General features: G+C 39.3%; 1 protein-coding gene across 7 annotated transcripts in view; it reads left to right on the top strand.

Annotated features, from left to right (window-relative positions):
• EIF2AK4 (eukaryotic translation initiation factor 2 alpha kinase 4) overlaps nt 1-18,926 on the top strand; it is a 105,875-nt gene extending 86,949 nt beyond the window's left edge. For 4 of the 7 annotated variants that reach the window (XM_047736212.1, XM_047736214.1, XM_047736213.1 and 1 more), the window contains 8 exons: nt 824-910; nt 8,241-8,353; nt 11,945-12,003; nt 12,874-12,971; nt 14,980-15,048; nt 15,576-15,620; nt 18,041-18,159; nt 18,692-18,926. In XM_047736212.1, coding sequence (XP_047592168.1) covers nt 824-910; nt 8,241-8,353; nt 11,945-12,003; nt 12,874-12,971; nt 14,980-15,048; nt 15,576-15,620; nt 18,041-18,159; nt 18,692-18,749 — 648 coding nt within the window. In that variant the 3' untranslated portion in view covers nt 18,750-18,926. Of the gene's footprint in view, nt 1-823; nt 911-8,240; nt 8,354-11,944; nt 12,004-12,873; nt 12,972-14,979; nt 15,049-15,575; nt 15,621-18,040; nt 18,160-18,691 lie in introns of those variants that run through there. The other 3 variants (XR_007128570.1, XR_007128569.1, XM_047736215.1) reach the window with 3 other exon arrangements.
• The last annotated feature ends 7,562 nt before the right edge of the window (nt 18,927-26,488 follow it).

Below are 26,488 nucleotides of genomic sequence, written 5' to 3' on the forward strand. Positions count from 1 at the left end.
CTTCTCCTTTCATATCACCTGCCAAAATGTTTCAGAAGCTGCTGCTGTCTGTCTTTGTGTGTGGGTTAGAGAAAACCTCCAGGCACCAGCATGCTGGGCAAGGATTTTCAGTCATTTGACAGAACAGCATCCTCTTTCATTGGTGTTCTTGTTTCATAAATTGTTAGAGCAGTGTTCTTCCAGAAACCGTGACTTCAGTCCTGCCCAGCAGCAGACATCTCTGCTCCTCTGCTTGGTGACTTGATGCTTCACTTGAACTTTACACCGTCAGCTGTTTGTGTTTTCTTGGCTTTCCTCAAAGGCCTTCTCGTTGTATGTGTGTATACCCTACAATTTCTGGCACCTTCCACCAAGATTTGAAGGTTGTTGTTTTTTTTTTTAGGTTTTATTTATTTATTTGAGGGAGAGAGTTGGAGAGCACGAGAGTGGGGAGGGTCAGAGGGAGAAGCAGACTCTCCGCTGAGCGGGGAGTCCCATATGGGACTCGATCCTGGGACTCTGAGATCATAACCTGAGCTGAAGGCAGTTGCCCAACCAACTGAGCCACCCAGGTGCCCTGAAGATGTTGAAAACCTATTACTGTGTCCCAAGTGCTTTGATTGTCCATGGTCCCTGAGGACAGCAGTGAAAGTAAGAAAAACAAGGTCTTATTAAACCTCCTTTGATGTCTTACTCTTCTGGCTTAATACTTACAGCTCCTAAAGTCAGCATGTTTAGTAAGTGACTTTGAAAATACAGTTGGACACCATGTTTTCAGTCTCCTTAATTATTTGAAGCTGCTCTAGGTGTTCTGTGTTTAGCTCACATGCTGTGTTTGTTTCAGTCCCAAGAGGAACTACAAGAATACTGCAGACACCACGAAATCACATGCGTGGCCCTCGTCTCAGATAAAGGAGGAAGCTATGTCAAGGTACAGACCCAAGGAAATCTTTCACAGTTCAGCAGTCAGCTTTCCCAAACTGTGTATTAACTGTGGAGCACCCAGCTTCCCACTGTCCCCTGGCTTGGGTATGGGTGGAAATCCATTCTTATATTTGCTGGGCCTGTTCTTGGAGAAAGGCTATAGAGTAAGAGAGAATCTGAATCAGAACACTTGCCTTCAAGCTTAAAAAATAAAAAATAGTGGCAGTAGGTTTTTCCTACTTTTCTCCCTCTGTTCCCTTTCTCCATCTAAGAAAATGAGAATAATAACTATACTGATACCTGGTGGTTGGCATATCCTGTGGCTGTTTCCTAACCAGTTTTACTCTGTTGCATTTAACTTAAACAAAAGCTTATAAATATACCATCTTCTTACCTTTATTCCTATTCTTAAGGAAAAAAATCAACTTATTTTTCCCCTTTTATGTCTTTGGCAGGTTTTAATATCTGGGTAATGGTGGCCTCATAAATGAGTTGGACAGTGTTCTGTCCTCTTCCATTCTCTGAAGGATTCTGTGTACAGTTGGTATTATTTCATCCTCCAATGTTTGGTCAGACTCACCAAGGGCCACAGGGTTCTAGACAGAGACATTCAGGTTGTCTCTTTCTGAGTAAGTGAGTTTAGGTAGTTGGTATCTTCCCTAGAAAGTTTCTACTTCATCTAAATTTTCAAATATTCTCTTTTACTATCTGTAGGGTCTGTAATGACAATCCCCTCTTTCATTCCTGATAATTGGTAGTTCATGTCTCCCATTTTCACTCCCTTTTTTCACTTCACTAAGCTGGCTAGAGGTTTACTGATGCTATTTGTCTTGTCAGAAAACCGGCGTTTGATGTCATTGGTTTTTCTGGGGGTTTTTTGGGTTGTTCATTTGTTTTCTATTTCACTGATTTCTATTCATCTTCGTTCTGCTAATTTTGGATTTAGTTTATTCCTTTTCTGGTTTCTTCAGGTAGAAGTGGATTAAACACAGCCCGTAGGCCAAATCTGGTACACAGCCTGTGTATGGCCTGTGACCTACAATTATTTTTTACATTCTTTGTTTAAAAAAAAAAAGTGACAATGTATGGCCTGCAAAGCCTAAGATAGTATCTGAGCCTTTACAGAAAAAAAAAAAAAGGCACCTGGCATGGATTACTAAGTTTAGACTTTACTTTTCTATGTATAAACATTTAACGCTATAAATTTCACTCTAAGTACTGCATCAGTTGTATCCCACACATTTGTGTATGTAGAGCTTTCATTTTCATTTAGTTCAGAATAACTTTCTAGTTTCTTTGATTTCTTCTTTGAGCCACAGGTTATTTAGAAGTCTATGGTTTAATTTCCAAATATTTGGGTATTTTCCAGTTATCTTTCTTTGATAATTTCTTTTTTTTTTAAATTTAAATTCAGTTAACATATATAACATATAATGTATTATTAGTTTCAGAGGTAGAGAGGTCAGAGGTTCGTCAAGTCATGTAATACCCAGTGCTCATTACATCATCTTTAATAATTTCTAATGGTTTAATTCCTTTGTGATCAAAGAACATACTCTGATTTCAGTTCTTTTAATTTTACTGAGTTGTGATTTAAAGTAAAAAATAATTGTCTATTACTGTGAATGTTTCATGTGCACTTGAGAAGAATGTGTATTTTGCATTGTTAGGAGGAGTGGTTTTTTTTTTTTTTTTAAGATTTTTGTTTATTTATTTATTTGACAGAGACCACAAGTAGGCAGAGAGGCAGGCAGAGAGAGGGGGAAGCAGGCTCCCTGCTGAGCAGAGAGCCCGATTCGGGGCTCGATCCCAGGACCCTGAGATCATGACCTGAGCCGAAGGCAGAGGCTTAACCCACTGAACCACCCAGGTGCCCCAGGAGTGTTTGATAAATACCAGTTAGGTCACATTAGATCATGGTGTTGCCGAAGCTGTCTGTATCTTACTAAGCATTTTGTCTACTTGATCAGTTAGTTACTGAGAGAGGAGTGTCAAAATCTCTGGCTATCATTGTAGATTTATCTGTTTCTCCTTTTAGTTCTATCAGTTTTGCTTCGTGCATTTTGAAGCTCTGTTATTTGGTGAATACACATTTAGAATTTTATACCTGTTTGATGAATTGACCTCTTCATTGTTATGAAATGTTCTTCTTTATTTCTTTTTAAAGATTTTATTTATTTATTTGACAGAGAGATTACAGGCAGAGTCAGGCAGAGAAAGAGGGGGAAGCCGGCTCTCTGCTGAGCTGAGAGCCTGATGTGGGGCTCGATCCCAGAACCCTGAGCTCATGACCTGAGCCGAAAGCAGAGGCTTAACCCACTGAGCCATCCAGATGCCCCGAAATGTTTTTCTTTATCCCTGATATTTCTTGTTCTCTGAGGTCTTTCAATTGGTGTTTGTATGTCATTTGAAGGTGGGTTCTTAGAGACACTTAATATTTGAGTTTTGCTTTTTTGATCTACCCTGACAGTCCCCCTCTTTTAGACCATTTATATGTAATGCGGTTATTGAAATGGCTGGGTTTAAGTCTACCATTTTACTATTTGTTTTCTAATTATTCCATCTGTTCTTTTTTCCATTTTCTTTTCACACCTTCTTTTTAGATCTCTACTATTGGTTTGCTAACCATTACTCCTGTTTTTGGTGAAATTTTTTGGTGACTTCTTAGGGTTTACAGTATGCACTTTTAACTTAATACATTCCACCTTCAAAATACAGTATATGTGTTTTACATACAGTGTAAGAACCTTACAACAGAATACTTCCATTTCCCTTCTCTCATTCTTTGTGCCATTGTTGCACATAACATATTGGATGTTAAAACTCCACAATACATTGTTTTTATTTCAGCTTTAATTAGTTATTTTTTTAAAGAGGTTTTTAAAATAAGGGGGGAAATGTCCTTTATATTTACCATCTCTGGAATTGTTGATTCCTATGTTGAGGCAGACATCATTCTGATTTCGTTTTCCTTCTGCCTGAAGAATTTCCTTTAATATTTCTGGTCTGTGCAGGTCTGTGATCATGAGTTTTCTCAGTGGTTATTGGTCTGAGAAAGTCTTCATTTCACCTTTTTTTTTTTTTTTTAAAGATTTATTTATTTTAGGGATGCCTGAGTGGCTCAGTTGGTTAAGCACCTGCCTTTGACTCGGGTCATGATCCCGGGGTCTTAGGATCGAGCCCTCCATCGGGCTCCCTCTCTGCCTGTTTCTCCCCATGCTTGTGCTCTCTCCCTGACAAATAAATAAAATCTTAAAAAATCATTTATTTTAGAGAGTGAGCAAGCAGGAGGAGGGACTGAGGGAGAGGGAGAGAATCTCAAGCAAACTCCCTGCTGACCATGGAGCCCGACACAGAGCTCAATCCCCCAACCCTGAGATCATGACTTGAGCCAAAACCAAGAGTCCAATGCCCAGCCAACCCTTCCAAATATCTTTTGAAAGATATTTTTGCTAGATATAAAATTCAGGATTTACATTTTTTCTTTTTGCATTTTGAAGATGTGTTTTATTGTCTTCTGACATGTTGGTGGTTTCTGTTAAAAGTCTGGTTTGATGCTCTTATGTATGATCTTCCTTTATTTTCTGGCGCCTTCTAAGATTTTCTTCTGTCACTGATTTTCTACAATTTGAATATGATATACTTCAATGTGGTATTCTCTATATTTAAATACCTGGTATCCATAGCTAGGACTTCTTTGAACCGTAGACTCATAGTTTTCATAAAGTTTAGAAATTCTTCAGGAGCACCTGTTGGCTCAGTTGGTTAAGCATCTGCCTTGGGCTCAGGTTTTGATCCCAGGGTCCCAGGATCAAGTCCCACATCAGGCTCCCTTCTTGGTGGGGAGCCTGATTCTCCCTCTGCCTCTCCCCCTGCTTGTGCTCTTTTTCTCTGTGTCAGATAAATAAATTTTTTAAATTTTAGAAAAATTTCAGACATTATTTCTTCAAATATTTTTCTGTTCCTTCTTTTCCTTGTAGGACTCTGATTATAGGATGTTAATCATTTGCTATTGACCCACAATTCATTAAGACTCCATTTTTTGTTTTGTTTTTTTCCCCTCTCTCTATCCTTTATTTGGGACCATTCGCTGATCTTTTTGCAGTATCTTATCTGCTATTAATCCCATTGAATTTCTTATGTATTTTTTTCATCTCTGTAAGTTTCATTTGTATCTTTATATGTCTTCCATTTCTCTCAGAGTTTTTGTTTCCTTTACATTTTTTATAAAATTTAGAATAGTCATTTTAGGGGCACTTGGCTGGCTCAGTCAGTAGACATGTGAGTGTAAGAGTGTAAGCCCCATGTTGAGTGTAGAGACAACTTAAAAATAAAATCTTCAAAAAAAAATAGTTGTTTTAAGGTGCTTGCCTACTAATTCCATCATTTCTGACACTTCTCAGTCTGTTTCTATCATTTCTTCAGGTTATGAGTCATATTTTCCTACCATTTTGCATGCCAGTAAATTTTTTTCAAGATTTTATTTATTTGACAGAGAAAGAGAGAACAAGCAGGGGGAGCTGCATGCAGAGGGAGAGGAAGGGGAGAAGCAGATTCCTCACTGAGCAGGGAGCCTGACGCAGAGCTGGATCCCAGGACCCTGGAATCATGACCTGAGTCAAAGGCAGATGCTTAACTGACTGAGCCACCCAGACCCTCCTGCCAGTAATTTTTGATTGGTTATTAGACATTCCCGGATGCTAGGTTTTATGTCCCTATAAATACTGTTGGGCTTTGTTGTGGGGTGTAGTTAAAATTCTTGAATTGCTTGATCTTTTCCAGGCTTCATTTTATACATTGTTAGGGCAGATCCAGGGCAGCTGTTGGTCTAAGCCTGAGTTAACCCCATTGGTACAAGGCAATACCCTTAGGAGGATTCTGCCTGTGTATTCTGAGGTCCTCTACCCTGATAAGAGTAACAACTCTTCCCAGCCCTGTGAATTCCAGAAATTACTCTCTACCTACTCATTTCTGATGGTTGTTGCCCCAGTCTCAGAGAGTTTCCTTTCACTAATGCCCAGATCAGTTTTCTGGCAAGAATTGAGGGGACTGCTCCGCAGAGCTTCAGAAATTGTTCTTTCTCTGAGTGGAGAGCACTCTTCTCTGCAGTCCTCTGCCTCACCATCTCTAGCCATCTGGGTCTACCTAAACTGTCTCCCCACCTGGGCAAGGCTCCGGGTCTTTTTGGGTTCCATGTTCCTGTGCTGCAGTCTGCAGACTTCTTCATCACAGTAAAGGGGCACTGATAAGGCACTCACTTTGTTTCCCTTCTCTTGAAAAATAGTTCTCCACTGCTTGTTGTCTAAGGTCTGAGAAACCATTGTTTTATGTGTTTTGTCTGACTTTCTAATTGTTTAAAGAAGGCAGTTCTTGTAGTAGTTATTCCTTTAAGATTTGGAAGTCCCCACTATTAGTCTGCTTATTAGTCACAAAATCATAAATGACCCTAAGAACTACTGATCAGGCCTCTTCCAGAGCATTGATTGCCATCAAGCCTCCGCTGGGTAATTTGTGCCATAACACACTGCTATAATGATTAGCAAATTTAAAAAACTTAACTCAGTCTCCTTCCCAAAATTTATACTCTGTGGTCTTAATTCTGCCTTCTGGAGTAGTCAGCATAATAAATATAATTTTTCATCCTCTCAGCTATCTTCAAATAAATTTTAGGAGACTACTGCCATGTCTCTCTGCCCTCTTTCTGGTTCAGACATTCTGGTTATTTAAGCCATTCCTCATAACATGATTTCCCAACTCCTTGACCCTCCTAGTTAACCTCCTCTGGACATTTCTTGTCAATGTCTGTCTTCAAATGTGGCACTAGAACTCTGCAGAGAATTCTAGCAGATTCTGACTAAATGAGAATGCTCTCTGACCCCTTGACCCAGATACCGTATTTCCCCTCATACAGCTTACTTCTGAACTCTTAGCAACCATGTGGCTCTTTGGATTGTACTGAACTTAGCAACTAAAACCCATTGGCCCTTTCACAGTAACCACCATGTCTGGCTGGCCACCTACAATGAGGGCTTTAATTATAGGACTTCATATTTATCTCCGTTAAATGTGATCTTGTTCATTCTAGCACATTGTTTGATCCAGTCTCTCTTTTGAATCTTGTGTCATCTTCATACTTGAAGGGCAAGACATCAGTTCATTCATCCAGTCAGCAAGTGCATTTTAAGTGTTCACAGTGTGGGAGGGGTACAATTTAAGATCCTAAAGGATACAGGGACACTAAAGCGTCAGGCCCTGCTGTCAAGGATCCTATAATCTGGTAGGAAACATAACACAATCGTTCATGATTATGAGTTAGAAAATGCTAAATGCCATGAGAGTCCTACAGTGCAAGTTCTCTGAGGGTTTAATAGTCTGGGAGATTACCTCAGAGGTAGCAGGGAAGTCTTCAGGGTGGAGGTGGGGTTTATGGGGAACCCTCATGAATGGGCAGAATAGAGATAGGTGCTGATAGGAACTTTTAGGCAGAAGGAATGGCAAAGGTAATGGTAATTCTTCAAATAGCCTGTTCTGAAGTCAAGAGGGAGGCCAATAGAAAACTACTGTGGGTATTACCCTGAGTTAAGTCTACTCTGGGTGCAAAGAAGGATACTTCAGGATGAGAATGGTTTTAGCTAGCTCCTGGAGAACAAACTGCCAACCAAGGAATTTGGATTTTATGTAGCAGTGAGTGGGGAGCCAGCATGTGTTTTGGACAGAAGGGGACATCAGAGTGCTATGTGAGGAAAATTAATATGCAGGGGTGTGTAGCATGGAATGGAGTGAGAGGAAAATAGAGTGGGAAGACTATAAGGCTGCTTGAAGCCAAGATTGAGTGCTGGCCGTGGAGTGAAGATGAAAGAACAGATACCATAGAAGTGGATGACAGCACTTGAATTTGGAATGGAGAGGGGGAGTGCTCTGGAAACCGGTGACTGACCCGGGGATGTTTAAGGGAAAGAATATGTGGAAGAATTAAATGAAATAGTAGCTGGTTAGTCTTGGCCTTTTAAAAAATCCAATCATTAGTGATAGGCTTTTCTTCCCTATACCAGAGTTTCTCAACAGCCACAGTGACATTTGGGGCCAGATAATGGTGGGGGCTGCTGTCCTAGGCACTATAAGAAGTTGAGCAGCACCCCAGGCCTCTACCCATGAGATGCTGGTAGCACCCCCTATAGCTGTCACAACCAGGAAGCTCTCCAAACATTGCCAAATGCCCTGTGAGGAGCAAAATTGCCCCTGGTTAGAACCACCAACCTGAACTGTTGACTTAGTTTTGTACTCTGATTCAGCCTGTTGGCTTCAGAAATTGATGGTTCTGTCTTATTCTTTTTAAGGTTAAGTCTTTTGAGAAGGAAAGGCAAACAGAGAAACATGTGCAGGAGTCTGATCTTATAGACCACGTTTTGCAGAAACTCAGAACTAAAGTCAGTGATGAAAGAACTATCAGGTAACAAAAGCCCAGAAAACCAGCTGTGACTACCTGTAGAACTTCTGTACCTTTATCTTAAACATCAGTTTGATCCTTTTGGGAAAAAAGATACATCAGGATAACTTTTAATGGATCATTCTGTTGCTTTTGAATAGCTCAGCAGTTTAAATACGTAACCCCTGCATAAGACTAATCGTAGTTTCAGGGTTTGTTCTTCATAACATATCAGAGAATATTTTATCAGTTTGAAAGGCCCAAGGGGCCAAAATTATCCTATTTGGCTTTTTAATCAGTACATTTTGGTAGTGTTATGTCAAAGTATTTGAAAGACCTAATATATCCTGGGAGAATGTCATATACTCATGATGGAAATATAAATTGTTTCAACTCTCTGGATAGAAATTTAACAGAGTTAAAATTGCCTTAAAACTAAAAATTAAAAAGAAATGCCCAGTAATTCTACTTTTAGGAATTTATAGTAAAAATTATTCCATGAGGGTACATACAAAGATGCCTAATAAGGCATTGTTTAATAACAGTTTCAATCTTTTTGGTCTCAGAACCACTTTATACCCTTATAAATTATTTGAGGACACCAAAGAACTTTGTTTATATGGGTTATATCTATCAGTAATTTTTTAGAAATTAAAACAAACATTTTTTAAATACTTATTTGAAAAAACAGTAAACTCAAGGCACCTGGGTAGCACTAGTCAGTTAAGTGTTGGCCTTCAGCTCCAGTCATGATCTTGGGGTCCTGGGATCCAGTCTGTCCTGCTCAGTGGGGAATCTGCTTCTTCCTCTCCCTCTGCCCCTCCCTCCCCCCTCATATGTGCTCTCTCTCTCACACACACACAAATAAGTTAAGAATCTTTAAAAAAATAAATCCATTTTCCAAAATAAAAATGTTGGAAGAGTGACAATTTGACATTTTACAGATAATGCATTGTTTTACATTTTTATAATTTCTTTAACACTTAAGTAGAAAAAAACTAGATTGTCACTATCTGCGTCTGCGTTCAGTCTGTTTTACTATCATCCATCATACAGTCTCTGGAAAATTCCATAACACATTTGTGAAAGGATGACCCAAAAAAGGTAGAGGTTTGGAAGAGGCTTTTTAAATCTATAAAAAAGATAAATAACATTTTATATTATGGTGAAAATTGTTTTGACCTTGCAGACCTGTGCAAGGACCTCAGGAACTTCAGAGCTCCCTAGACAACACTTGGAGAATCTCCAACAGTATTATAACACTGATGGGTAGAAAATTGTTTGGATTATAGTAAATACAATGAAATGGTGTACAGCCTTTAAAAAAAGATGATTCTAGGGGTACCTGGCTGGCTCTGTCACTAGAGCATGTAGCTCTTGATCTCAGGGTCATGAGTTCGAGGGCCACATTGGGTGTAGAATTTATTTAAAAAAAAAAAAAGATGATTTTTTTTTAAATTTTATTTTTTATAAACATATATTTTTATCCCCGGGGTACAGATCTGTGAATCGCCAGGTTTACACACTTCACAGCACTCACCATAGCACATACCCTCCCCAATGTCCATAACCCCACCCCCTCTCCCAACCCCCCTCCCCCCATCAACCCTCAGTTTGTTTTGTGAGATTAAGAGTCACTTATGGTTTGTCTCCTTCCCAATCCCATCTTGTTACATTTACATGCAACATGGGGGGTTAAGGGGGTAGGAGAAAAAGATGATTCTTACATAGCTGAATTTATTATTGAAATCTGTCCACAGGTAAGATAAATGATCCTGGTTTTTTCAAACAAAATACATAGCCTACTGTCTGGAATGATATATCAGGTTTTTAAAAATATTTTTATTTATTTATTTGAGAGAGCACAGAGGGAGAGTGAGAGGGAGAAGCAGACTCCCCACTGAACAGAGAACCCGATGCGGGGTTTGTTCCCAAGACCCTGGGATCATGACCTGAGCTGAAGGCAGATGCTTAACTGACCAAGCCACCCATGTGCCCCCCCAATTTTTAACTATTTTTAACCAGAAATAACTATAGTTATAGTGGGATTACAAGGGATCTTAATTTTCTTTAAATTTCTATAACTTTCTATAAATGTACAACTTTAAAAAAGTATTTGCTTTATATTTTTATAATATATATGCTTATTTACTATTTGCATAATTTTTATATATGCTTATAATAAAAAATACTTTTTTTTTTTTGCTTATATCAGTGATTCTTAATCGGGGGACATTTGGCACTGCTTGCAGATATTTTGTGTAGTTAGAACTGGGGGTGCTACTAATATCTAGTAGAGACCAGGGATACTGCTAATCATCCTACAGTGCACATGACTAACCCCCCCCACACCCCCACCCAAAAATTACCTGGCCCCAAATGTCATAGTGCCAACAGTGAAAAACCTTGGCTTATATAAAATAAACATTCTACTTTCTTCTCCCTCCCTCACCCCAGGCTCCTTCCCATCTGCACCTAGCTTGAATAAATTCACTATTAGGCTTTTTCTGAGGAAATAAAATGTTCTAGAAGTACCAGGTATTAGGATTACTGACCTCCAAAAAAGGTAGAGGTTTAGAAGAGAAAACATAAAATACTCAACTAAATTAATAGTACAGACAAACATTATTAAGACACTTAAAAGGCCCAGATGGGATTCAGTTTTATCAGGGAAAAGTTTAAGATCTCTCCTCCATGTTCATGATTACTTCCCTATTTTCCCAAGATAGAGTGCTATTGTGTCTCTCAAAGGCTGTAAGCTAATTCAATCTTTAAAGAAATATCCATTCACAGGGGCGCCTGGGTGGCTCAGTGGGTTAAGCCGCTGCCTTCGGCTCAGGTCATGATCCCAGGTCCTGGGTTCAAGCCCCACATCGGGCTTTCCGCTCGGCGTGGAGCCTGCTTCCTCCTCTCTCTCTGCTTGCCTCTCTGCCTACTTGTGATTTCTCTCTGTCAAATAAATAAATAAAATCTTAAAAAAAAAAAAAGAAAGAAATATCCATTCACAGCTTTTGAAAGAATCTCCCATTACTAAATGTTCTCTTGTGGGTGATCACCAAGGTTGCTGCCATAATAAAGGTGGGGCATGCGGATGCTAATGTTTCCTTGTATTGTGAGCAGAGAGGAAAGAACACCCATTATAGTTCATTGAAATTAGCCTCTTATGTTGAGCTAGCATTTCAAACATAGCTGAATAAATCCAAATGTTGTCTTTGGGCATTTTTTTTTTTTAAGATTTTTATTTATTTATTTGACAGAGAGATCACAAGTAGGCAGAGAGGCAGGCAGAGAGAGAGGAGGAAGCAGGCTCCCTGCCGAGCAGAGAGCCCGATTCGGGGCTCGATCCCAGGACTCTGAGATCATGACCTGAGCCGAAGGCAGCAGCTTAACCCACTGAGCCACCCAGGCGCCCGTCTTTGGGCATTTAATTTGAAATGACATCCTTTATAATTCTTAATGGCTCCTGACCAAAAGCATAATTAAGTTCAAATTTTATTTCTCCCACTAATAACCAATATTTAATTTCTACATTGAATAGGAAAAAATGGCTCACTTTATCTTTGTTGTGTTGCTGTACTGACTGTTTTCTAATTGTTTTTGTTTGCTTGTTTTTAGAGAAGCTTCTGATAATCTTGCAGTGCAAAATCTGAAGGGGTCCTTTTCTAATGCTTCAGGTATTGACTAATTATAATCTAAACATAATAATGCTGTGTGTGTGTGTGTGTGTGTGTGTGTGTGTTGCTCTAACTCCTTGTTGCATCAGAAATGTATCTTTAAAGTAACAGATACAATTAATTGTACCAAATGGAATTTCTCTCTATGCTTTGAAACTCACATCCTACAGGAGGACTAGGAGTTTAGTGATTACTCTAATTGCAGTACAGCTCTGTCTTCCTGTCTTATTTTCACAACCAGTTTAATCTTCCTTTGACTCAGTTTACTGTACAAATTAAATGTGGTTAATTTTCCTGGGAATCTTCCCCACACATAAGATTGAAAGCCAAGAGGGAGCAGTGGTGATAGTTAAGTCTTTAATTTCATCACATCTGCTAGTCTTACTGAAAAAGAAATGTCCCAGTTAGTCCACAGGAAGACATATTTGCCTTTTAACAAAGAACTGGGTCTTTTTGGTTTGTTAGTACTGACCTTCTGCCACTGTTAGATTTCAAATACTTTGAGGAATTTAAAGTATTAGAGTTTGAGAGATAGTAAGTTTGATTTTATTTATTTATTTATTTTTTTGCTTTAGGTTCATGAGGTTTGGGTGACTTGTATAGAATCCCTACGTTTTTGTCATTTTCTGCCCCCACTCCCACCTGAGAGAAGGCTGGGAATCTTGACAGAAGCACTGAAACTGCTGGGTGTTAGGGTTCTGGGTTCCTCCAGGTCAGGAGCAGCTAGTTGCAGAGACGGAAAACAAAGCCCAGATAGAAATCTAGCCCATAGAATCACACTAGAGTGGATTCCTCTATCTCTGCCATCTCTGTGGTGTGTTACAGAAAGTGGGACCAGATAAGACCATAAATTCGGCAACTCTGTTTCAGGTTTGTTTGAAATCCATGGAGCTGCAGTTGTCCCCATTGTGAGTGTGATAGCCCCAGAGAAGCTGTCAGCCAGTACTCGGAGGCGATATGAAACTCAGGTACATATACTTTCCTCAGCTTTCAATGTAAACTACAAAGGAGGAAGAAAACAGGAAAGGAAGATAAGAAATGGTTTCCTGGAAAGAGTTTTCTTTGCACTTCCTTAACTTGGTAGCTTCTGAAAATTTCATCAATAAGGCATCTCTCTGGTGTTAGGATTCTGCTCCATTTGTCCTCCCAAAGAGGCATCCATGTACACTATGGGCACCTACAAGCACTGTCACTAGAAGCACTGTCAGAATTACTTGATCTAAACAAAGACTTTGTGATTTGGATCTAATGACAGATGGGGTTGCTTTGTTTCCGTTCTAAGTAACAGAGCAGGGATGCCTGGGTGGCTCAGTTGGTTGAGCGTCTGCCTTCGGCCCACGTCCAGATCCTGGGGTCAAGTCCCACATTAGGCTGCTTGCTTAGGAGGGAGGCTGTTTCTCTCTCTGCCTGTTGCTCCCCCTGCTTGTGCGCTCTTTCTGACAAATATATAAATAAATAAAATATTTATTGGAAAAAAAAGAAAGTAACAAAGGAGAAGAGAACTATTCCAAGACTTTTAAGCAGGTTTCTCACTGCATACGTGTTTTTGGTATTTGCTATCTGCCTGATTCTGTGTGAAATGCTGCATAAAATTTAAAAGGCATATGGCATGACCCCAATCCTCAAAGAGTTTATAACCTTAGAAGCATAGGCATTATATACTTAGAGAACAACAAAAGAGAAGTAACAGAATGCTGAATTAGATACACTGAAAGTGAGTGTTGGACATGGGAACATTGTAGAGATCCGTGTCTGCTTGGATGATAGATGAAGACTTCCTGGAGCAGGGAATCCCCGAAGGATTTAAATAGGTGGGGAGGAAAGATAGGGCAGTCCTCCGGTTAATGAGCTAAATCAGGACACTGGCCTCACTTGGGAAGTGGGTATTAGAGAGCAGTCATTATTTAGAAATATGATTAGAGGGGCACCTGGGTGGCTCAGTTAAGTTTTCTGACTCTTGATTTTGGGTCATGATCTAAGCATTGTGAGATCAAGCCCCAAGTCAGGCACCATGCTCAGGGTGGAGTCTCCTTCTCTTTCTCTCAGCCTCTCTGCTTGCTCATGCTCGTTCTCTCAAATATTTTTTTTAATTAACATATAATGTATTATTTGCCCCAGGGGTACAGGTCTGTGGACCATCAGGCTTACACATTTCACAGCACTCACCATAGTCCATACCCTCCCCAATGTCCATAACCCAGCCGCCCTATCCCTGCCTTCCATATCCCCCTAGCAACCCTCACTTTAAGAGTCTCTTATGGTTTGTCAAGTAAACAAATCTTAAAAAAAAAAAAAAAAAAAAAAAAAGACTAGATCAAAATAGAAAAGATTAAGTTACCTCATTTTTATATTGCACTCTTAGCTGTTTCTCAGTATAGTGGACCGGCAACTCATTTTCACATCTTTGTTCTACACTCATCCCCTACCATATTTCAGTTCCATGTCCTTATTGCTATCATCTTCCCCTTTTTCCAAATTTAGCTTAATACCAAAATCCCCTTACTTCCACATGCAGTTTCAATGCCCTGAGCTTCTAGGTGTCATTTCAAAATTATAAAGAAATAAGTAAGTGGATTATTATCAAAACAGGCTTTAGAGGGTACCTGGGGGGCTCAGTTGTTAAACAGCTGCCTTTGGCTCAGGTCATGATCCCAGGGTCCTGGGATCGAGCCCTGCATTGGGCTCCCTGCTGGACAGGAAGCCTGCTTCTCTCTTTACCACTCCTCCCTGCTTGTGTTCTTCTCTTGCTGTCAATTACAAATCTTAAAACAGACAAACAAACAAACTATAAAATCTCAGTTGTCCCAAGATCCAGATAGGCTGGGCATTCATCTTTCCAAGTCCCTCGATAATCTCTGGAAGCCCTGCTAGGCCTTAGTTTATCCCTCATGGTTGTTTACTACAATAGGAAATAAAATGGCAAGAACAATAATTTGTGTTGACAGGTTCTGAATTCTGACATGTCTTCTTGTTTAGGTACAAACACGACTTCAGAACTCCCTTGCCAACTTACATCAGAAAAGCAGTGAAATTGAAATTCTGGCTGTAAGTTGCTCTAACATTTTGAAAACTGCCTGTGTCCCTGTCATCAAAGTCATTTCCTCAGAGGTCAGGGCATTTTTGCTCCCCATGCAGTTTGGGGATGCAGGCCTTTCATCACTGATGTGAGCCGCATGTAATCTAAATCTGTAAAAACTGGGGAGAAAATGGAAGGTTTTGTTTGTCCTGTTTTCTTCATCTGGAAGATGGGGGGGGGGCAGGGGAAGTAAAAACAAGAATCACCATTTTTCTAAAATGTTTCAGACCTTTGCCTTATTAGCACACGGAGTATAGGCAGCAGCATGAAGCCTTTGGGGTGTACTGTGAGGACTGGGGTGGGGTTATCTGTTTGCCAGTGCTAACATCTTACTACTCTATGGTTCATTTATATGTGCTTGATTTGATACAGCACAGTAGCATCCCAGATTGTGTAAGCCTGATTCATATTGCTCCATCCAAAGTGACACCATTGTGACAAGTCAGTATGTGCTGCCTAGGGTCCCCTGACAGATGACATTTTTGTGTATCAACAGGTGGATCTACCCAAAGAAACAATCTTACAGTTTTTATCATTAGAGGTAAGCAAGATGAATTCTTGTGCACTGTGGCCTTTAAAATTCCAAAGCTTTGCTATTATTTTGCCAAAACATAGTTGAAAAGGGCATTACTGGGCGCCTAGGTGGCTCAGTGGGTTAAAGCCTCTGCCTTCGGCTCAGGTCATGATCCCAGGGTCCTGGGATCCAGCCCCGCATCAGGCTCTCTGCTCAGCAGGGAGCCTGCTTCCCTTTCTCTCTGCCTCTCTGCCTACTTGTGATGTCTGTCTTTAAAATAAATAAAATCTTTAAAAAGAAAGAAAGAAAAAATGGCATTACTTTCTTAGTGATACTAGGTATTTTGGGGGCAGTTCCAGGAATTTACTTAACATTGTTCCTTTTATGTGACATAGATATTACTAAACAACTAAATCAGATTTTGAGAGAATCGTAATTTTCTAGTGACTTTTAAATTTCAGAGATTAACATCTCACACATTTACTGTGTCAGGCTCTGGCAGGCCTTACTCTAAGCATTTTTCAAATATTAATTCATTTAATCATAACAAGCTCAAGAAGTAGGTACTGTTATCCCCATTATATAAACAAACAGAAGCGGAAGGATTTTACATTTTATGGAGAATGGAAGAAGAGATATTAAGTATCTTGTTCAAGGTTAACTTACTAGTAATGCTAACAGAGCCAAGATTTGAACTTAGGCTAGGGGAATCTATATTCCTAACCACCATACAATGCTGCCTCAGACCTTCATTTCAACTAGGGAAGGATATATAGAACTAGAACTACATATTTTTGTAAAAATTAAGTTAGGTCATTATATATATTTAAAACTTTTATGGGGCAGAAGACATGGACAGACGTTCTTCCAAAGAATAAATACAGGTGGCCAACAGGCAGATGTAAAGATGTTCAACATGTTGAACATCTTTACATCAGGGAGATACAAACTAAAACTACAGTGGGATATCACTTCATATCTGTTAGAATGGCTAAAATCAACAAGGCAAGAAACAAGTGTTGGAGAGGATGTGGAGAAATAGGAACCCTAATGCAGTTGGTAGGAATACAAACTGGAAAGTTAAAAATGGGGTGCCTAGGTGACTCCGTCCATTAAGCATCTGGCTTCGGCTCAGGTCATAGTCCTGGGACTGAGCCCTGCATCAGGATCCCTGCTCAATGGGGAGCCTGCTTCTCCTTGTCCCTCTGCCTGCTGCTTCCCCTGTGTGTGTTCCCCACCCCCCGTCAAATAAATAAAATCTTAAAAAAAAAAAGTTAAAAATGGAGCTACTCTGCAATCCAGTAGTGCAATGCACTACTAGGTATTTATCCAAAAAAATACAAAACACTAATTCAAAGAGATACATGCACCCCTATGTTTATAGCAGCTTTATTTACAACAGCCTAATTACAGAAGCAGCCAAATGTCCACCGATAAATGAATGATAAAGATGTGGGGGGATGGGTGTGTGTGTGTGTGTGTGTGTGTGTGTGTGTGTAGAACATAATGAAAAATTCAGCCATTAAAAAAAAAATGAAATCGTGCCATTTGCAACAACATGGATAGAGCTAGAGCAAAATGCTAAGTGGAATAAACCAGAGAAAGACAAATACCAAATGATTCCCCTTTTATGTGGAATTTAAGAAACAAAGAAAATGAACAAAGAAAAAAAGACAAACCAAGAAACACTCTTAATTATAGAGACTAAACTCATGGTTACCAGAGGGGAGGTGGGTGGGGGGGTGGGTAAAATAGGTGATGGGGATTAAGGAGTACACTTCTCATGATGAATATGGAGTAATGTAAAGAACTGTTGAATCACTCTATTGTACAGCTGAAACTTATGATACTGTATGTTAACCTTAATGGATTTAAGAAGTTTTTAGTGGGTAACCTTATCAAATAGCCTAGTAACTTTAAAAAATCTGAGTAAGTATTCTTAATAGCAAAGATAACGAATTATAATCACAGCTATAGATGATTTTTTTAAAATATCCTATTAAATAATACCTTTTTTGCCTATCTGGAGCATTTAGTCAGATTTGCTCCAGAACTGACATTTCATACACTTTCTGATGTCGTCTTATAAATGAGCATATATGCCACTGTGCTGGCAATTACTGCTTTATGATCCACTCAGATGGAGGCACACAGAGGTGGTACTTGTTTTCCACAAAATAAATGGGCAGAAATAACTGGTCTAAAGTCACAGTAGCACACTGTGGCTAAAGCACTCAGCTAATCGGGATCTACTAAGGAGTGTTGTTGTAAAGAAAATTGATGCTTCAAAGGAAAAACCCCAGCAGTCGCCCCACTGGTTCTATCTATAACTGATAATTTTTTCAGTACACTTAAAGGGGGAATGGCAGTGGCATTTCGTCAGTGACCCAGGAAAAGCCAGTTAATAAACGTTAGTAGCTGTATTAAGTCTTATCTATTTTTCCTAGTGGGATGCTGATGAACAGGCATTTAACACAACTGTGAAGCAGCTGCTGTCACGCCTGCCAAAGCAGAGATACCTCAAATTAGTCTGTGATGAAATTTATAACATCAAAGTGGAAAAAAAGTAAGTTATTGCTAAGGTATTACAGGTTTCAGCATGGGTTAAAACTCAAGGGATTTAAAGTGACACATTTTATTGTCTTGTTGAGGGTTGATGGCTGATAAACCATTGTTAGAACTGCACCTGATAATCAGTAAATCTTGTTCAGGACTGCAATCACAGTCACAATTTGTCAGTAACAAAACACAGTACTGCCAGGAGTAGCTGTCCCAATTACAATTTTTGTCACCCAGGCAACTTCTAGCAGTGTCTACATTAAAGGGAACTGCTGTGACTGCTTTGCTGTAGGTCCTCACGTGGGAATGCCAGTCATTCATGTTACCATCTGCTTAAAAGGCAACAAGAAAACCTGTGAAGTGTTTTATGTAGGGCCTTACATACAGACCCATGCCACTCAAAGCTTCTGTAACATATCATTTCTTTAATCACTAGCCTTCTGTCTTTTTTTTAAACAAAACTTACAGTTAAGTGTTCTAAAAAAAATTTAAGTTTGTTCTTCATCCATTTGATTGATCCTACCTTTTCTCTTTTGCAGGGTATCTGTATTATTCCTGTACAGCTACAGAGACGACTACTACCGAATCTTATTTTAATCCTAAAGAATGGCCATTATCTTGTTCTAAGACAGGAGCTTATCCTATGAATTGTTGTACATTCATTGTAATTTTCACTTTACATTGTAAGAAGCTGCCTACAAAGTTGAGCTTTGTAAGTTTTTCATATGTAATATATAAATTTATCTTTTTTAATATAATAAATGCTTTCATATACCTGCTGCTTTTAAGTTGCAAACCTGTTAAGACTGAAGGCTTTGTGGCACTAGAACACAAAATAGCCCTGTTTTTTCCCCTTAATTCTCATGACTAAGGAAGTGCCCAAGCCTCCCAATAAATCAACCCCAAAGGTCCAAATCAAGACACACAGTAATTAAAGCAGCAAAAGTAGTAGTGAAGAGAATTTTAAAGTAGCAAGAAAAAACAGTTACTACAGGGAAACCCTGTAAGGCTATCAGCTAATTTCTCAGCAGAAACTTTCAGCAGAAGGGAGTGCCATGCTTTTGGCTCAGGTCATAATACAGCCAAATTATAGAAAGAGCCCAAATTTCTATCGACTGATGAATGGATAAAGAAGATGTGATATATATACACAATAGAGTATTATTCAGTCATCAAAAAAATGAAATCTTGCCATTTGCAACACTGTGGATGGAACTAGAGTGTATGATGCTAAGCAAAGTCAGTCAAAGACCTATATCATGATCTTACTCATACATGGGATTTAAGAAACCAAACAAACGAACACAGGAGAAGGGACAGGAGAAGGGAAGGGGAAATAAAAACAGAGAGGCAGGGAAACCATAAGTGACTTTTTAAAAAAAAGATTTGAGAGTGAGAGAGCATGGACACAAGTTGGGGGAAGGGCAGAAGAGGGAGAAGCAGACTCCCTGGACTCCAGGATCATGACTTGGACCAAAGGCAGATGCTTAATGGACTGAGCCACCTAAGTGCCCCAAACCATAAGTAACTCTCAATCAACTATAAAGAACTGAGGGTTGTGGGTGGGGAGGGGAGTGGGGGGATGGACTAAATGGGTGGTGGGCATTAAGGAGGGCACTTATGATGAGCACTGGGTGTTACATGTGAGTAATGAATCACTAAATTCTCCTGAAACCAATACTACACTATATGTTAACAAATTTAAATAAAAATAAGTAACAAAATGACACTAAGTACCAAACTATCAAAAATTACTTTGCAAATGGACTAAATGCTCCAATCAAAGAACAAAGGTGATGGATAAAAAAGACCTATCTACATGTTGACTATAAGACACTCATTTCAGTCCCAAAGACACCTGCAAACTGAAAGTGAAAGGATGAGAAAGCATTTATGCAAATGGGAGTGAAAAGAAAGGAGGGGTGGGGTGTTGCAATCCTTATATGGGACAAAATGGACTTTAAAATAGAGTATTAGGGTACCTGGGTTATACCTGTGTTATTAAGTGTCTGACTCTTGGTCTTGGCTCAGTTCGTGATCTCAGGGTCATTAGATGGAGCCCCACACTGAGCACTGTGGGTCTGTGCTTAACCAGTCTTCTTGGTATTCTTGCTCTCTCCCTCTCTGCTTCTGTCCCTCCCCACAACCCCACAGTCTCTCTCTCTCAAATCCTGGGGTGCCTGGGTGGCTCAGTTGGTTAAGTGTATGCTTTTGGCTCAGGTCATGATCCCAGGATTCTGGGATGGAGCCCTGCGTCAGGCTCCCCACACCTGCTTCTCTCTCTCCCTCTGCTGCTTCCCTGCTTGTGCTCCCTCTGTCAAATAAATAAATAAAATCGTAAAAAAAAAAGTCTATAAGAAAGTAAAATAAAAATAAATGAAAGACTTTAACAAGAGATGAAGGGCACTACATAATAATAAAGGGACAATCCAACAAGAGAACATAACAATTAAAACTCTTTATGCACCCAACATGGAAGCACCCAAATACCTAAAGCAGGCAGTAAACAAAGGAAGTAATCAAGAATAATACAGTAACTGGGGCGCCTGGGTGGCTCAGTGGGTTAAGCCGCTGCCTTCGGCTCAGGTCATGATCTCAGGGTCCTGGGATCGAGCCCCGCGTCAGGCTCTCTGCTCAGCAGGGAGCCTGCTTCCTCCTCTCTCTCTGCCTGCCTCTCTGCCTGCTTGTGATCTCTCTCTGTCAAATAAATAAATAAAATCTTAAAAAAAAAAAATACAGTAACAGCAGGGGACTTTAACAGCCCACTTATATCAAAAGATAGATCATCTTAGCAGAAAATCAAGGAAACTGGTTTTCAATGATATACGGGACAAGATGGATCTAACAGATATATTCTCAACATTCCATTATAAAACAGCAAAATACACATTCAAGTGCACATGGAACACTCTCCAGAAGAGATCACAAATCAGTCCACTAAGCAAGCCTCAACAAGTAAGTTACACCATGCATCTTTTTCAATCACAATGCTATGGTACTAGAACTCAACCACAAGAAAAAAATCTTCCTGGAAAGAGGGACACCTGGCTCAGGTCATGATCCCAGGGTGCTGGGATTAGTACCCATATCGGGCTTCTTGCTCCGTGGGGAGCCTGCTTCTCCCTCATCCTGCTGCTCCCTGCTTGTGCTTGCTCTCTGGCAAATAAATAAATAAAATCTTAAAAAAAAAAAAAAAAGTCTGGAAAGAGCACAAATACACAGCTTAAATAAGATGTTACTCAACAGTGACTGACTGGGTCAACCACAAAAATCAAAAAGGAAATAAAAAAAATAACATGGAAACAAATGAAAGTGAAAATACAATGGTTCAAAATCTTCAGGGTGTGGCAAAAGCAGTTCTAAGAGGGAAGTTTATAGCAAGAGGTCTACATCGAGAAGCAAGAAAAATCTCAAATAATATAAGCTTATACCTAAAGGAGCTAGAAAGAATCAACAAAACCCCAAAGCAGTATTAAAGGGAAATAATAAAGACTAGAGCAGAAATAAAACAAAGAGAAACAAACAATAGAAGAGATTAATGAAATCAGGAGCTTATTCTTTGAAAAGATAACAAAACTGATAAACATTTCGCCAGACTCACAAAAGAGAGACTCCAAAATCAGAAATGAAAGGAGAAATAACAACTGGTGCCACAGAAATACAAAGAATTATAAGGCAATACTATGAAAATTAAATGCCACCCAATTAAGACAACGTAGAAGAAACGGATACATTTCTAGAAACATATAACCTCCCAAACTGAATCAGGAAGAAACAGAAAATTCAAACAGATCAATTACCAACAATGAAATTAAATCAGTAATCAAAAAAATTGAATGTGGGGCACCTTGGTGGCTCAGTTGGTTAAGCATCTGACTCTTGATCTCAGTCAGGTCTTGATCTTGTTTTGAGTTCAAGTCCCCTTTGGGCTCCATGTTAGGCGTGGAGCGTACTTAAAACGAAACAAACAGAACACTACAAATAAAGAGAACTACAGGCCAATATCTCTATAATGAACACAGATGTAAACATCCTCAACAAAATATTAGCAAACTGAATCCAACAATATATATTTTTTAAAGATTTTATTTATTTATTTGTCAGAGAGAGAGAGAGTGAGTGCACGCACGCATGCACAAGCAGGCAGAGTGGCAGACAGAGGCAGAGAGAGAAACAAGCTCCCTACCGAGCAAGGAGCCCGATGCGGAACTCGATCCCAGGACCCTGGGATCATGACCTGAGCTGAAAGCAGCGGCTTAACCGACTGAGCCACCCAGGTGTCCCTAACAACATATTTTAAAAAATCATTTGCCACAATTAATGGGATTTATCCCTTAGATGCAAGAGTGGTTCAGTATGCACAAATCAACCAATGTGATACATGACATCAACAAGAGAATGGATAAAAAGCGCATGATCATTTCAACAAAATGCAGAAAAAGCATTTGACAAAGTACAACATCCATTTATGATAAAAATTCTCAACAGACTCAACAGATAGACTTCAACATAATGAAGGCCATATATGAAAAACCCACAGCTAACATCATGCTCAATTGTTGAAAACATGAGAGATTTCCTCTAAGACCAGGAAAAAGACAAGGATGTATGCTCTCACCACTTTTATTCAACTTAGTACTGGAAGTCCCAGTTATAGCAATGAGACAAAAAAAGAAATAAAAGGGGGCACCTGGGTGGCTCAGTGTGGTTAAAGCCTCTGCCTTGGGCTCAGGTCATGATCCCAGGGTCATGGGATCGAGCCCCACATTGGCTCTCTGCTCATTGGGGAGCCTGCTTCCCCCACCCTCTCTGCCCGCCTGCCTCTCTGCCTATTTGTGATCTCTATCAAATAAATAAATAAAATCTTAAAAAAAAAGAAAGAAAAGAAAAGGCATCCAAATTTGTAAGAAAGTAAAACTTTTTTAAAAAGATATTTTATTTATTTAGAGAGAAGCACACAAGCAGGGGACGGGTTGAAGGGGAGAGGGAGAAGCTGACTGCTGAGGAGGGAACCCAATGTGGGGCTCGATTCCAGAACCCCAGAATCATGACCTGAGCTAAAGGTAGACATTAATGAACTGAGCCACCCAGGAACCCCAAGAAAATAAAACCTTATTCACTACTTGCAGAAGTCATGATACTACTATATAAAGAAAATGATAAAGACTCCACCAAAAAAAGCTATTAAAACTGATTAATGAATTCAGTAAGGTTGCAGGACACAAAAGCAACATACAGAAATCCATTGCATTTCTATATACCTATATACTAACAATGAAGTAGCAGAAAGAGAAACTAAAAAAAAAAAAAAAAAAAAAAAAAATCCCATTTACAATTGCACCAAAAATTACAAAATACCTAGAAATAAACTTAACCAAGGAGATCAAAGACCTATACTCTGAAAACTATAAAACACTAATGAAAACTGAAGATGACACACAAAAAAATGGAAAGATACTCTGTTTATGGATTGGAAGAACAAATATTAAGATGTCCACACTACCCAAATCAATCTACAGATTTAATGCCATCTCTATCAGAATACCAACAACATTTTTCCCAGAACTAGAACAAACAATCCTAAAATTTATATGGAACCATAAAAGAAACCAAAATAGCCAAAGCAATATGGAAAAGAACAAAAAAAATGGGACATACCACAATCTCAGATTTCAAGATACACTTACTGAGCTGTAGTAATCAAAACAGTATAGTACAAACAGTACAGACATACAGATCAATGGAACAGAAGAGAGAGCCCATTAATAAACCCATGACTATACAGTCAATTAATCTTTGACAAAGGAGGCAAGAATATGCAATGGGGAAGTCTCTTCAGCAAATGGTATTGAGAAAAATGGCCACTTTCTTACACCATACACAAAAATAAACTCAAAATGGATTAAGAACCCCAAGACGTGAAACCACAGAAGTCCTAGATGAGAGCACAACTAGTAATTTCTCTGACATCTGCCATAGCAACATTTTTTTAGATGTCTCCTGAGGCAAAGGAAACAAAAGCAAAAAGAAACTATTGAGACTACATCAAAATATAAAACTTCTGCACAGCAAAGGTAACAATTAACAAAACTAACAAGAAAACCTATGGAATGGGAGAAGGTATTTGTAAATGACATATCAGATAGAGGATTAGTATCCAAAATATATAAAGAGCTAACATAACACCAAAAACCCAAATATTCCAATTAAAAATGGACATAAAACAGGAACAGACATTTCTCCAAAGAACAGATGGCCAGCAGACATATTAAAAATGCTCAACATCAGTGGCACCTGGGTGGCTCAGTTGGTTAAGTGTCTGCCTTTGGTTCAGGTCATGATGTCGGGGTCCTGGGATTGAGCCCCACATCGGGCTCCCTGCTCTGCCGGGACTGTGGCTTTTCCCTCTCACTCCCTCTCTGTGCTCTCTGTTTCACTCAAATAAATAAAATCTTAAAAAAAAAAATTAAAAAAAAACCTCAACATCACTCATCATCAGGGAAATGCACATTAAAACCACAATGAGATATGTTATCACCTCCAGCCTGTCAGAACGGCTAAAATCAAAACCACATTGTGCTAGGCAATGATGTGGAGAAAAAGAAACCCTCATACACTGTTGGTGGGAATGTAAAGTTTTCCATACTGTAGAAAACAGTATGAAGTTTCCTCAAAAAATTAAAAAGAACTGCCATATGATCCAGTAATTCACTACTGGGAATTTACCCAGAGAATACAAAAACACTAATTTGAAAAGATAGAAAAGATAGATGAACCCCTAGGTTTATTGCAGCATTATTTACAATAGGCAATTATGGAACAGACTCTGTGTCCATCGGTAGATGAATGGATAAAGTGGTATAACTATACACCATGGAATATTACTCAGCCATAAAAAAGAATGAAATCCTATAATTTGCAACATGGATGGAGCTAGAGAGTATAATGCTAAGTGAAATAAGTCAAAGAAAGATATATACCATATTCTTATACTCACATGCGGAATTTAAGAAACAAAACAGACCAAAAAGAAAAAAAAAAGAAAAACCAAAGAGATTTAACTATATGAACAAACTGATGGTTACCAGAGGAGAGGTTGGTGGGGAGATGGGTGAAATAGTTGAAGGGGATTAAAAACTCACTTATCCTGGGACGCCTGGGTGGCTCAGTTGGTTAAGCGGCTGCCTTCGGCTCAGGTCATGATCCCAGTGTCCTGGGATTGAGTCCCACATCGGGCTCCTTGCTCGGCAGGGAACCTGCTTCTCCCTCTGCCTCTGCCTGCCTCTCTTGTCTGCCTGTGCTCGCTCGCTCTCTCTCCCTCTGTCCCTGACAAATAAATAAATAAAATCTTTAAAAATTCACTTATCCTGATGAGCACTGATAGAATTGCTGAATCACTACGTTGTACACCTAAAATTACTCTAACACTGTATGTTAACTATACTGGCATTTAAAAAAATTTTTCATTTGGATGCAGGATACCGGCACTTAAAAAAAAATTTCAATAACCCATTTTGCAAACCTGCTCTCTTGAAAAAAGTAAAATATTCTTTTTCCCCTCCCACAAAAAAAAAAAATATCCAAATCAAAGGGCTTATCAGCACCATAATCTAACCAACTGAGCTGGGGGGGGGCTTTTAATCAAAGGGCTTAAAGAAATGCAGTATTATATTTAACTTGGAATGTTATTTCTGCTGATTCTGTAATGGGCTTATCCTTATTAAAGTGATTAAGCAAAGTCTCACTTGGCTATATGACTCATTCAAATCTGCAAAAGAAACAAAACAATGTTAAATTACACAGCTAGTTGGGAAGAATACAACTTTTTATAAAAGTGTGTTTTTTTTTAAAGATTGTATTTGAGGAGCACCTGAGTGGTTCAGTCGGCTAAGCATCTGCCTTTGGCTCAGGTCATGATCCTGAGGTCCTGGGATCGAGCCCCACATCAGGATCCCTCTCCTCCCTGCTTGTGCTCTCTCAAATAAGCAAAATCTTAAAAAAAAAAAAAAAATTTTATTTGAGAGACAGAGTGCATGAGTTGGGGAGAGGGCTACAAGGAGAGGGAGAGGCACAGAATATCAAGCAGACTCTGCACTAGTGTGGAGCCTGCCGTGGGGCTCAATTTCACAACCCTGAGATCACAACCTGAGCTGAAAACAAGAATCTGACACTTAACTGACTGAGCAAACCATGCACCCTTAACTCTCAGGTTTTAATACCAATAACCTAGAACATAGGGGTAAAGGCTATTCATAATCCTAACACTCCAGAATTAGTAATTATTACCAGAAACTATTCACAGAGGGTAGGAAAAGTAATAAATAACAGATGGTCAG

This window comes from Lutra lutra, chromosome 7 (genome assembly GCF_902655055.1).
Source record: "Lutra lutra chromosome 7, mLutLut1.2, whole genome shotgun sequence".
NCBI classification, from domain to species: domain Eukaryota; kingdom Metazoa; phylum Chordata; class Mammalia; order Carnivora; family Mustelidae; genus Lutra; species Lutra lutra.